The sequence below is a fragment of the Octopus sinensis genome, linkage group LG11, assembly GCF_006345805.1.
Source record: "Octopus sinensis linkage group LG11, ASM634580v1, whole genome shotgun sequence".
Classification (NCBI taxonomy): Eukaryota; Metazoa; Mollusca; class Cephalopoda; order Octopoda; family Octopodidae; genus Octopus; species Octopus sinensis.
This window is the reverse complement of record NC_043007.1, coordinates 20,784,918-20,797,417: the sequence shown is the minus strand read 5'-3', so window position 1 is coordinate 20,797,417 and position 12,500 is coordinate 20,784,918. Positions and strand designations below refer to the sequence as shown.

Genomic DNA, 12,500 nt, shown 5'->3' with positions numbered 1-12,500 from the left:
ATGTTTTAAACGAGGAACAGCAAAATTTCTTAGAAAAGAAGACCAACGTCAGCCAGTTGGTATTGGTAACCTCACTTATCAACAAAGTTCCAAATTTAGGAGGTAAAGATTTTGGTTCTTTTTTTTATTTTTTGGTTACTTATTTATACCATTGGTATTTGTCCCAACTCTTTACATTCTGAGCTCAAATCCTGCTGGGGTCAACTCTGTTTTGCTTCTTTCTGAGATTGATAACATAAAGTATTTGTCCTGTATTGAGATCTCTAAGATTCGAGCAAGGTCGTTGCCAGTGCCGCCTGACTGGCCCCCGTGCCGGTGGCACGTAAAAGCACCAACTACACTCTCGGAGTGGTTGGCGTTAGGAAGGGCATCAAGCTGTAGAAACTCTGCCAGATCAAGATTGAAGCCTGGTGTAGCCATCTGGTTCGCCAGTCCTCAGTCATATGTCCAACCCATGCTAGCATGGAAAGCGGACGTTAAATGATGATGATGATCAGGATAAGATACCAGTCTATTGCGAGTAGCATTCCCTGAAGATATGGTAAATATTTACAACCAATGCCCTTCCTACTGCCATCCATTTTACAGAATGGACTGGGTGCTTTTTATGTGGTACCAGCATGGATGCTTCATCCGTGGCCAGTGCCACATTTAAATCACTGGTACTGGTGCCACATAAAAAGCACCCAGTATACTGTGTAGAGTAGTTGGTGTTAGGAAGGACATCCATTTGCGGAAACCATGCCAAAACAGATAATTTGAACCTAGGTACTCTCCAACTGGCCAGCTCTTGACAAACCATCCAACCCATGCCAGCATGGAAAACAAATGTTAAATGATGATAGATGTACTAAAGTTCATAAAAAGAGGTCTGCTTCTCAAATATACAAAGAAATGCTTGCAGTGTATTTGAACCTGAGCTCTGTGTACTGGTATTCGCAATAACTTATTCACTCGCCTATTTTACTTATTCGGAGATTTTGATTAATGGAAGCAATCATCATCATTGTTTGACCATGGTCGAGACAATGGAATTTACTATGTTATGCCAGACTTCACGGTCCATCATATCATTACAGAGGTCCTGTTGCTGGATGCCTGTATCCCTGGAGATTACATCAGGGTAGGAGAGTGTGTGCCCTCTGGTAACGCAAGCAGATGGCTTCCAGAGGAGAAGAGCAGAAATTACCTCGTTTTCAGCTCTACAACAATGTCCAGCAAACTGGACTCTTCTACCTTTCACAAGAGATGATACAGATGGTAATTCCCCATATATTTGTACTTTGGTTGGATGACGCTTCCACGAGAGATTTTGAGCTCTCATAAGGAGGCGAGTGTAAGTTCCATCCGAGTCCAAGACTGAATGGAAGCAAAAGTTAATGTTTTAAGGATGCATTTGCTTTTCTGTATGTCTGTTAGGTCTTTGTCGGACAGCTGAGGTGTTTGGTATATCGGAATTTGTGATAGGAAGTTTGAGACATCTTGTTGATAAGAATTTCCAGGCTTTAAGTGTTACTGCTGAAAAATGGATACCAATAAAAGAGGTAGGTAACTTTAAGAAGTATATTATTTTTATTTTTGATGCTTCAGAAAATAGTTCCAGCCATGGCTTTCTGGTAAGAACTTTGCCTTCCAGCCACCAGGTTCTGGGCTCAGTCCAATCTTGGACAAGTGTCTCTGGGCCAACCAAAGCCTTGTAAGTGGATTTGGCAGATGGAAACTGAGAGAAAGGCCCAGCTTATAAATGTGTGTGTGCACACACATGCTGGTGTTGGTTTGTTTGTGTTCCTGTAACTTAGCTATTTGTCAAAAGAGACCAAAAGAATAAGTGCCATGTTTGAAAAGATATAATTACTGGAATTAATTTTTTTGATTAAAAATCCCTCCAATGTGGTGCCCCAGCATGGCCACCACCTAATGACTGAAGCAAGTAAAAAAATTAAAAAATGATAATAATAGTAATAATGATACTTAGAGAGACATAATAAGCATTGATGTGTGATTAAGAAGTTCTGTTCAGGACCTTGTAGTTAGGGGTTCAATCCCACTGTAAGAATCTTGTTGACTAACATTCTATATTATAGCTTTGAGTCAGTGGGCCAGTGTATGTTTTTTGTGTTTGTCCCCTACTACTGCTTGGCAGCCAGTATTAGTGTGTTTAATATATTAAGTACCAGTTGTATACTGGGGTCGATCTAATTGACTGGTCCCCTCCCCCCAAATTTTGGGCCTTGTGCCTAGAATAGAAAAGAATATTATGGGCCTTGTAAGGTGGCTAGCTGGCAGAAACGTTAGCATGCCGGGTAAAATGCTTAGCTGTATTTCGTCTGTCTTTACATTCTGAGTTCAAATTCCGCTGAGGTCACCTTTGCTTTTCATCCTTTCGGGGTCGATAAATTAAGTACCAGTTGTGTTCTCGGGTCGATCTAATCGGCTGGCCCCCTCCCCCCAAATTTCAGGCCTTGTGCCTAGAATAGAAAGGAATATTATGGGCCTTGTAAGGTGGCTAGCTGGCAGAAACGTTAGCATGCCGGGCGAAATGCTTAGCTGTATTTCGTCTGTCTTTACATTCTGAGTTCAAATTCCGCTGAGGTCACCTTTGCTTTTCATCCTTTCGGGGTCGATAAATTAAGTACCAGTTGTGTACTGGGGGTCGATCTAATCGACTGCCCCCCTTCCCCAAAATTTCAGGCCTTGTGCCTAGAATAGAAAGGAATATTATGGGCCTTGTAAGGTGGCGAGCTGGCAGAAATGTTAGCATGCCGGGCGTAATGCTTAGCTGTATTTCGTCTGTCTTTACATTCTGAGTTCAAATTCCGCTGAGGTCACCTTTGCTTTTCATCCTTTTGGGGTCGATAAATTAAGTACCAGTTGTGTACTGGGGTCGATCTAATCGACTGGTCCCATTCCCCAAAATTTCGGGCCTTGTGCCTAGAGTAAAAAAAATATATAGTGCAACAAGCAGACTCTTTGAACCCTTACTAGTCATAGGAAAATAAATGTCACAGCAATAATTATAGTGGTGAAGATGGGGATGTAGATTATTCTAATAAAAACGATGATAGCAAAAGGGGAAAAATGCATTTTTTTTTTAAATTAAAAGGAAAAAAATGATTTTGTTATAATTTCTTTTATTCTTGTTATTCCCTGGAATTTTTATATTTTGCATTTAATTCAAATACTCTTTTCTTTAATTAATTTGTATATTTTATTTAAATTTCAATTGTTGTTTTCTTAGGTTCCAGCTGATCAACTGCAAAATTTCCTCTTTGAAAAGCAGCGTGAAGGGTTTACCTTGGTTGGCGCTGAGCAAACTGCCAACAGTGTTTCTCTTCAGCATTATCAAATGGCAGAGAAAACTGTTCTGATTTTGGGGTTAGTTTTCCTTTTCTTTTTCTTATCATTGTTTCTGTCATTAGCAGCACCTTGGAATTAGATTGCTTAGGTTCAATCCACTGCAGGACAAAGGCACCAGCATGTTCTTGCCATCAACTATGATCTGCTGGGGAGGCCATCAATTTGACTTTGACATCATACCAACGTCGCCTTACTGTCACCTGTGCTGGTGGCATGTGTAGAAGGATTCGAGCGAGGTCGTTGCCAGTACCGCCTCACTGGCCCCCGTGCCGGTGGCACGTAAAAAGCACCCACTACACTCTCAGAGTGGTTGGCATTAGGAAGGGCATCCAGCTGTAGCAACTCTGCCAAATCAAGATTGGAGCCTGGTGCAGCCATCTGGTTCGCCAGCCCTCAGTCAAAATCGTCCAACCCATGCTAGCATGGAAAGTGGACGTTAAACGATGATGATCATACTGGTTTGAAAAAACCTACTCTGCTATATTGGCTCAACATGGCAGAGTGGTGCATTTTCTCTTTTTCTACTCTTACCCAGGAGCAATTAAGTTGATTACATTGACTCCCCCAGTGCTCAACTGGTACTTACTTTATTCTTTCCTACTCTAGGCACAAGGCCCGAAATTTTGTGGGAGGGTGAGGGTCAGTTGATTAGATCGACTCCATTACACAACTAGTACTTAATTTATCGACCCTAAAAGGACGAAAGGCAAAGTCACAATGCTCAGTCTGGGAATCGAAACTGCGATCCCATGACCGCAAGTCCGCTGCCCTAACCACTGGGCCACTGCAACTCCACTGTAGACATATATGTCTACACTGTATGGAAGCCTGTCACACACACACACACACAAACACACACACATGTGATGGGCTTCCACACAGTTTCCATCTACCAAATTCACTCACAGGGTGTTGGCTGGCCAGGGACTGTAGTAAAAGACACTTGCCCAAGGTGCCGCCCAGTGGGACTGAACCCGAAACCACATGGTTGTAAAGCAAGCTTCTTCACCACACAGCTATGTCTAATGCAATGTTTTGTTCCTTTTTAATTGCAAAAGCCTAACAATAAATTTCAAAACATTTATGAAACCCTTTTGAAGGGAGAAATTCCCGTAAAACATGTCCTTTTGATATTCTGATTTAATTTTCTGTTTAAAAAGTGGTTCTTCTGTTCTTGTTGGATGATCTCTGTTTCGTGTTTCTTTAATAATTTGATTTACTTCTAGGAACGAACGCGAAGGCATTCCAGCCAACCTAATCCCCCTCTTGGATGTGTGTGTTGAGATTCCACAACAAGGAATTGTCCGTTCTCTCAATGTCCACGTCAGTGGAGCGATACTGATGTGGGAATATACACGTCAACTCTACAGCTCAGGTGTCATTAACTGAACGTGGAGATCCATTGGTGCGGATGGATTCAATATCCATTGATACCCAGATGTAAATTATGAATAAAATTGCTGATTATATTGAAATAAAATTAATTTCTCTCTATTTATTTATATCATCAGATATTCGTTCGAATTGCCAAATATTTCTTTGTATTGATAAACATTCATTTGTATTTACCTCCTGTTATTTGAGGTTGTTATACTCCCAAAACATCTTCACCACCATCCTGACCCTCTCTGTCTTTGTCTGTCTCATTCTCTGTCTGTCTATCTATCTATCTATCTATCTATCTATCTATCTATCTATCTCTATCTATCTATCTGTCTGTCTATCTATCTCTCTCTCTCTCTATCTATCTGTCTATCTATCTCTCTCTCTATCTATCTATCTATCTATCTGTCTGTCTATCTATCTATCTCTCTATCTATCTATCTCTCTATCTATCTCTCTATCTGTCTGTCTGTCTGTCTGTCTGTCTATCTCTCTATCTATCTATCTCTCTGTCTGTCTATCTATCTTCTTCTCCTCCCCCTCCTCCTCCTCTTCTCCCCCTCCCCTCCTTCTAAATAGGATAGCCATTGCTCCTCCTCTACAGCAAACACCTGTTTCTGTCTCTCTCTCTTATCTGATCACCTGACACAAAGCCACTTCTTTCAATACTGCCCCTAGCTCAGGTCTTTTGTCTTGTAAGTTACTTGGTGACCTCACTGGTGCTGGCATTACATAGAAAGCACCCAGTACACCCTGTAAAGTGGTTAGCAATAGGAAGGGCATACAGTTCTATATTTAAGGGATGAGGAATTATGTACATTATTTACATTTCGGCTGATATACCCTCCAGCCTTCATCAGGTGTCTTGGGGAAATTTTGAACCTGGGTTCTCATTCCTTAGGTATTTTTCGATGTTGTTGTTGTTGTTGTGCCTTCTTTTAGATGGGTACCTATCCCCAGTCTTTCCTGAATCACCGATAGTGCTTAACCAGTTGGGACATTGGTGAACAGACTTATCACATCTAGACTCACCATCGGATTGGATTCAATGGGGGTATCCTTGATCAATTCTGTGAAGTGGATGGAATTCTTCACGTACGATGCTGGCTTTCCTGCTAATGAACTGATTATATCCGCAAGGAAGCGGCTCAGTGGATGACATGCTGAACCTCTACAGCTTACTATAGGTCTTAATGGAATACCATCCTTGTGAATCTTAGGGGGACCGTACATGTGTGGTAATTTACTGTAGTGTTGAGTCAGTTGTCTGTAATTCATTGGTGTAAAGTGATCCTTGTTCTTGATCAAGATCTGTGACAACTTCCTCTCTGTTTTCAAAGTAGGGTCTTTCTTTACTTTGCTGTAGCTACCATCACTCATAAGACTTGCCAGTTTTTCCGAAAAGTAAAGAAGAGTACATAGTATGCGGTCAGAGATAGTCGTGTCTTTACTGGTTTTACTAAGTATTTACTACTCCAGGCGTAGGAGTGGCTGTGTGGTAAGTAGCTTGCTTACGAACCACATGGTTCCGGGTTCTGTCCCACTGTGTGGCACCTTGGGCAAGTGTCTTTTACTATAGTCTCGGGCCGACCAAAGCCTTGTGAGTGAATTTGGTAGACAGAAACTGAAAGAAGCTCGTCGTATATATGTATATGTATATATATATATGTATGTGTGTGTGTGTACTTCACATTAGGGACAAAACAGTGAAGGGTGAAATCCTAAGCTCACCGTGAAGAGAGAAAAAGAGTGAATGAGGATTCATTAAAGAAGACGACATTGTTCTACTGAGCCATTGTCTATTTCTGAGAGTCTAGACACCCTTTTTTTCTGTGTATCAATGTTGATGGGAAAGAAGAAAGGTCCAGAAGTTGCAGTCCCCTAGTCCCTACCTCCCATCTTTCCCATGGTTTCCAGTTTTATGGAGCTTGCATTGAATGGCTTTGGTTAGTAAAGTAATTGTTTAGCCCTGCTATCTCTTTTGCTGTTGTAGTTTGATGGGTTTTTTGACACAATACATTTCACTATTCAATAGTCCCTCTGTAAGCTTTAAATTTCCGTCCAGAATTATGCTTGCCCCACCTTGGTTCCCAGGGCCTCAATTTGATGTACTGGTTGAATACCACTCCTCTCATAGGTTTTATTGGAGAGGTATGACCACTTCAAATGCTCTGATTATTTTATATTTCTTTTGGCGGCGAGCTGGTAGAAACGTTAGCACGCCGGGCGAAATGCTTAGTGGTATTTCGTCTGCCGCTATGTTCTGAGTTCAAATTCCGCCGAAGTTGACTTTGCCTTTCATCCTTTCGGGGTCGATAAATTAAGTACCAGTTACGCACTGGGGTCGATGTAATCGGCTTAATCCGTTTGTCTGTCCTTGTTTGTCCCCTCTGTGTTTAGCCCCTTGTAGGTAGTTAAGAAATATATATTTCTTCTGTGCAATATCAGACCAAGTGTTTGCTGATTTAATAAAATAGTATACCATATCCTTGCTAACTGTCAAGAGTAATTAAAAGAATTAGAAACAGGAAGGGCCATCACTGCCCCCAAAACGTAACCATGATAACCGCAATTCAAAACTGTTGTGGGAGCTGTATGACTATTCCCCACTATTTTAAAGCTTTAAAAAAAAAAATGGCCTTAAAACATTTTTTTTTTTTTTTTTTTCAAAGCAATATTAGGCAGTTGTTATAAAGATGGAACAACAATTTTATTGTATGAAGCACATAGAGGAATTAATACATAAGATTTCATTCTCAATTTACTTTCATTTAGTTCCAGCTATACGACTACAATACACTTCCAACCAACCATGTTTATTCGCCATTTCTCTCGTGTTACCAGAGACACACGATAGCACATAATACTATTTCACCTTCGTATAGCATTACACTTCTCCTGGCTGAACCTGATATTTTACTCTACACTCAGAAATATAATCCCTGTGTCTCGAACAAATTCACTAAAACGCTGATTCTATTTCCTGATTTAACAATGTCTTTTAGTTAAAATATAGAAGATCTACCCTCAAACTGATACAGTTAATTTGAGAAGATATATATATATATATATATATATATATATAGTATTCACATTAATAGACAGACAAGTATTTGTTACTTCATTGTTAGTGTACTTGAGGTTTCTCACACTCACTATTTAAATGATTAAATGACAAAGAGCACTGTGACACAATTTCACACTGAAGATAAGAGATAAGAGGTAAGCAGAAAATAGAAATAAAATTATTGGGTTTGTGCATAATTACAATGAAATGAAAATAGAAAATAAAAAATAAAAATAAATAAATAAATAAATGACATTATATAACAGCAAAATATTAGAAAAAATTATTCCAGTAAAGGAAACTTGTAAGGGAATTAAAATGAAATCAGAAACGTAATGTTATGATTGAAAGGAGTATTAAAAAGTGGGGTGCATCTGAACGTGGGGTGTAACCGGTTCACTTATGAGTACCCCTCATTTATTGGACAATGAACTTTGCTATTGAGGCAAGTGATAACAAATCAAAATTGCTGAAGTAGCCGGTGACAGTACCGCCTCATTGGCACTCATGCCAGTGGAATGTTAAAAGCACATCTGAGCATGATCGTTGCCAGGGCCATAGATTGGCTCCCATACCAGTGGCACATGAAAAGCACCTTTCGAGCGTGCTCATGGCCAGCGTCGCCTTACCAGCACATGTGCTGGTGGCACGTGAATAACAACGTTCAAGCGTGGTTGCTGCCAGTGCCATCAGACTGGCTCCCATACAGGTAGCATGTAAAAAGCACCCACTACACTCTCAGAGTGGTTGGTGTTAGGAAGGGTATCCAGCTGTAGAAACTCTGCCAGATCAGATTGAGCCTGGTGCAACCTATGGCTCACCAGTCCTCAGTCAAACTGTCCAACCCATGCCAATAAAAATCATGCTTGTTTGTTGTTAACACAATGTTTCGGCTGATATACCCTCTAGCTTTCATCAAGTATCTTGGGGAAATTTCAAACCTAGGTTCTCATTCCTAAGGTATTTTTCGATGTTATTATTATTATTATTATTAGTGTTCAGGGCATTGCTTGGAATCAAACTCAGAATCTTGGGGTTAGTAGCCCATGCTCTTAACCACTGGGCATATGGCGTAGTGGTCAAGAGCACAGACTACTACTACTACTACTACTGATAATAATAATAATATTAGTAGTAATATTTCCCTAAGAGACCAGAAGAAGGCTGGAGGGTAAATCAGCCAAAACGTTGTGTTAACAGCAAACAAGATGAGGACAAATATCCGTCAAATGTAAATAATGTCAATTGTCCATAAATTTTTTTTCATAAAATTTGCACAACAAAAACTTTTGTGAGTTTGTTAACTCTTCTTCAGGTTTCTATTAACTCCATGTGAATTGGTTTATCCTCGTTGAGTTTATTAATTCCTCGGAAGTTGTTTAAATCCTCGTTATTAATTCCTTATGAGTTGTCTAAATCGTCGTCACCACTGTTATAACCCTTATTATGTTCAGATATTTATAACACCCACCTCGGTATACAGTATACTCTTTTACTTGTTTCACTCATTTGACTGCGGCCATGCTGGAGCACCACCTTTAGTCGAGCAAATTGACCTCAGGACTTATTCTTTGTAAGCCTAGTACTTATTCTATCGGTCTCTCTTGCCGAACTGCTAAGTTATGGGGACGTAAACACACCAGCATCGGTTGTCAAGCGATGTTGGGGGGACAAACACAGACACACAAACATCAACCGATCGTGGCCGTTGCCAGCCTCCCCTGGCACCTGTGCCAGTGGCACGTAAAAGGCATGAATGTGGCCGTTGCCAGCTTCCGGTGGCACGTAAAGAACACCCACTACACTCATGGAGTGGTTGGCGTTAGGAAAGGCATCCAGCCGTAGAAACACTGCCAGATCAGACTGGAGCCTGGTGCAGCCTCCTAGCTTCCCAGACCCCAGTCGAACCGTCCAACCCATGCTAGCATGGAAAACGGACGTTAAACGATGATGATGATGATATATATACATATATACGACGGGCTTCTTTCAGTTTCCGTCTACCAAATCCACTCACAAGGCTTTAATTGGCCCAAGGCTATAGTAGAAGACATTTGCCCAAGGTGCTATGCAGTGGGACTGAACCCAGAACCATGTCGTTTGTAAGCAAGCTACTTACCACACAGCTACTCCCACGCCAATTCAGAAATATCTGTAATGTTTTCACATTAATTGCAAACATCCTGTACTGTGTCAATGCTGTAAAAGTAAATTTTGTACCCGTTATTTCTGAACCTGTCCCAGCACCTCTAAACATTATCCCTGCTGTAGGGAAAATCAAGATATTCTGAATTGTAAAAATAGTGGTGAATATGTGTGTATAACAAGAAGATCAGTTTAGAAAGCCTGTGAAAATATTTTAAAGAATTAAAGAAACCAGTCTTGATATAGTCTTACAAAAGAATTCTATTTTTATCATCTTTGTTATTAAAGTATTGTTACACTATTTTAAAAGAAGGACTACATTGATATGTATACTTGTGATTTTAAAAAATAAAACATTTAAAACATCAGTGGAATTTCATAGCTATAAGATATTGCATGATTAATTCAAAACAATATGAACAAGAGCACTCAGAGAGTGCAAACCTCTGCCAAGGCAACACCAACGTCCTTTCAATGATTAGTCAGAGATGATTGTTAAAATGAGAGTATCTGAAATAAACTTGACTGCTCTCACAAACGAGAATACTAAAAATGAACTTGACTGCTCTCAAAAATCAAGTAAAAAAAGCAGGAAAAATAATCCAGAATCGTTGTCTGGTACCCAATTGATCTCAAAATCTAATATAATACTGTGCTCTAAATGGAGGTGTAGTCAAATCCTATTGTATGGACTCAACCATGTTCTAAAATAAGTCGAACAGTAAGCTACTATAAATCGGCACAAACTTTCTGGACAACCCAATAACTTTGAATGCCCTTAAAAAGATGAGATTGTTATGGTTGGAATGTCTCAGTCACACTTGACTTGATGTCAAACAATAGAAACAAGAACCAAAGCAGTATCGCTCATCATTTATCAAAAGTGCAAGCTCAAATGGTATCTTTAATAACATTTACTTTCAGCTATATAATTTGGTTCTGTCCTTGTTTTTTCACCATCTGTGTTGTAGGAAATCAGAAGAAGAACATGTTTAGTCTTGAAGCAGAACACAATAACAATGTTTGTTCATGCAGAAAGTTAAGGAGTATGAAGAGATATAGCAATAATGAATTATTTATACCTCTATTTTCTACTTGCCACCTCCAGAAGAAGCGTTGAACATTAAAAGTAGTTCAGTAGCACATTGTTACTAGAGTTGGGAAAGCATTTGCAAATGGGCAAACAATTCATATGTAATGAAGATGGAGTAACGATGAAGACAGAAACCTGGTCGAGAGATTTTCAATTAAGGAGGTATTTATTTTCTTTGTTTACAGGGAAAAATATTGTTATGGTGAACAACCAAATTGTGGAGAGTTGAGATGTTGCTTTTGTTTGTGTGACTGTGGAGAGCTGTCCAAAATCCAATTGTCTGTTGTAGCATGGTTTCTATGGCTGGATGCCCTTCCTAATGTCAACCATTTAACAGAGTGTGCTTGGTGCTTTTACATTCCACTGGCACATGTGCATTTACACAGCACTGGAACAGGTAATTTTTAAAGTGCCACTGGCATCTGAAAGGACAAGCCTGTATGTATGGAAAACAGTGATTTTATTTAGCTTGATTCATCTGTTCCAGGACAGCAAATCACCATAACTTCTTAAGAGTGTATCATAAAGAAAGCATTATTAACATTGCTTAAGCATCATTAAAGGTGTTGCCTGGTGTTCATAACATTCATAACAACAAAACTGCATTTTTAAAATCTTAGGTTTCTCTTCTTATTCAGACTTAGGTCTGTCATGAGCCCTAAAACTCATTAGAGTTTTTTGTTTGTTTGTTCCTTCTTGAGCTATGCCTAGCTCATAAGGGCCGGTTTCCCGGTTTCCTTGGCGTATAGGTTCCCCACCTGGACAGGACACCGGTCCGTCGCAGGTGAGCTACAAGATGCAGGAGGAAAGAGTGAGAGAAAGTTGGGGCGAAAGAGTCAGCAGAAGTTCACCATTACCTTCTGCCGGAGTCACGTGGAGCTTAGGTGTTTTGCTCATAAACGCACACATCATCCAGTCTGAGACTGGAACCCACGATCCCTCAACTACAAGTCCGCTGATCTAACCACCAGGCCATGTACCTCAATATGGCCTAGTGGTTTCTGCGTAGAAACCTCCTGGTTTCTATGGCATATAAGTGCCTGAGACCACACTGCTCTTCCCTGAATGGGACATTGGACCGTTGAAGGGGTCAACTTCCCAGTTATTGGTGGAGCTCATTTACAGCTGAGTGAACTGGGGCAACAAGAAACAAAGTATTTTTCTCAAGGACACTGATACTGGATCAGCCAGCCGTTGAAGGATACATTCAAGGAAGGCCAGCTGCTATAAACTCAGTCAGCCATAAAGCAATACTAGCACTGGAAGAAAATAAATTAAGGCAGTGCTCCAGCATGGCTGCAGTCATATGACTGAAACCATTAAAAGAATAAATAAATTATGATCAAGGTGCAGGTGTGGCTGTGTGCACAGGTGCAGGCGTGGCTGTGTGGTCAGAAGCTTGCTTTCCAACCACATGGTTCTGGGTTCAGTCCCACTGCATGGCACTTTGGGCAA

The 12,500-nt window shown here is 40.3% G+C and overlaps 1 protein-coding gene and 1 long non-coding RNA gene across 2 annotated transcripts in view; one reads left to right on the top strand and one right to left on the bottom strand.

The window, feature by feature from the left end:
* LOC115217517 (probable methyltransferase TARBP1) overlaps positions 1-4,837 on the top strand; it is a 40,433-nt gene extending 35,596 nt beyond the window's left edge. Inside the window, 4 exon segments of the mRNA XM_029787240.2 lie at positions 1-102; positions 1,420-1,544; positions 3,239-3,375; positions 4,584-4,837. The exon segment at positions 1-102 is cut by the window's left edge and continues 87 nt beyond it. Of these exon segments, the coding sequence (XP_029643100.2) occupies positions 1-102; positions 1,420-1,544; positions 3,239-3,375; positions 4,584-4,746 (527 nt within the window). The 3' untranslated portion in view covers positions 4,747-4,837.
* A 126-nt stretch (positions 4,838-4,963) lies between these two features.
* On the bottom strand, positions 4,964-10,590 carry LOC118765261. Its single transcript, XR_005001100.1, has 3 exons — positions 10,365-10,590; positions 9,289-9,294; positions 4,964-4,975 (listed from the first exon to the last, which is right to left on the bottom strand). It is a non-coding gene; the product is annotated as an uncharacterized LOC118765261 (long non-coding RNA).
* Between the last annotated feature and the right edge of the window lie 1,910 nt (positions 10,591-12,500).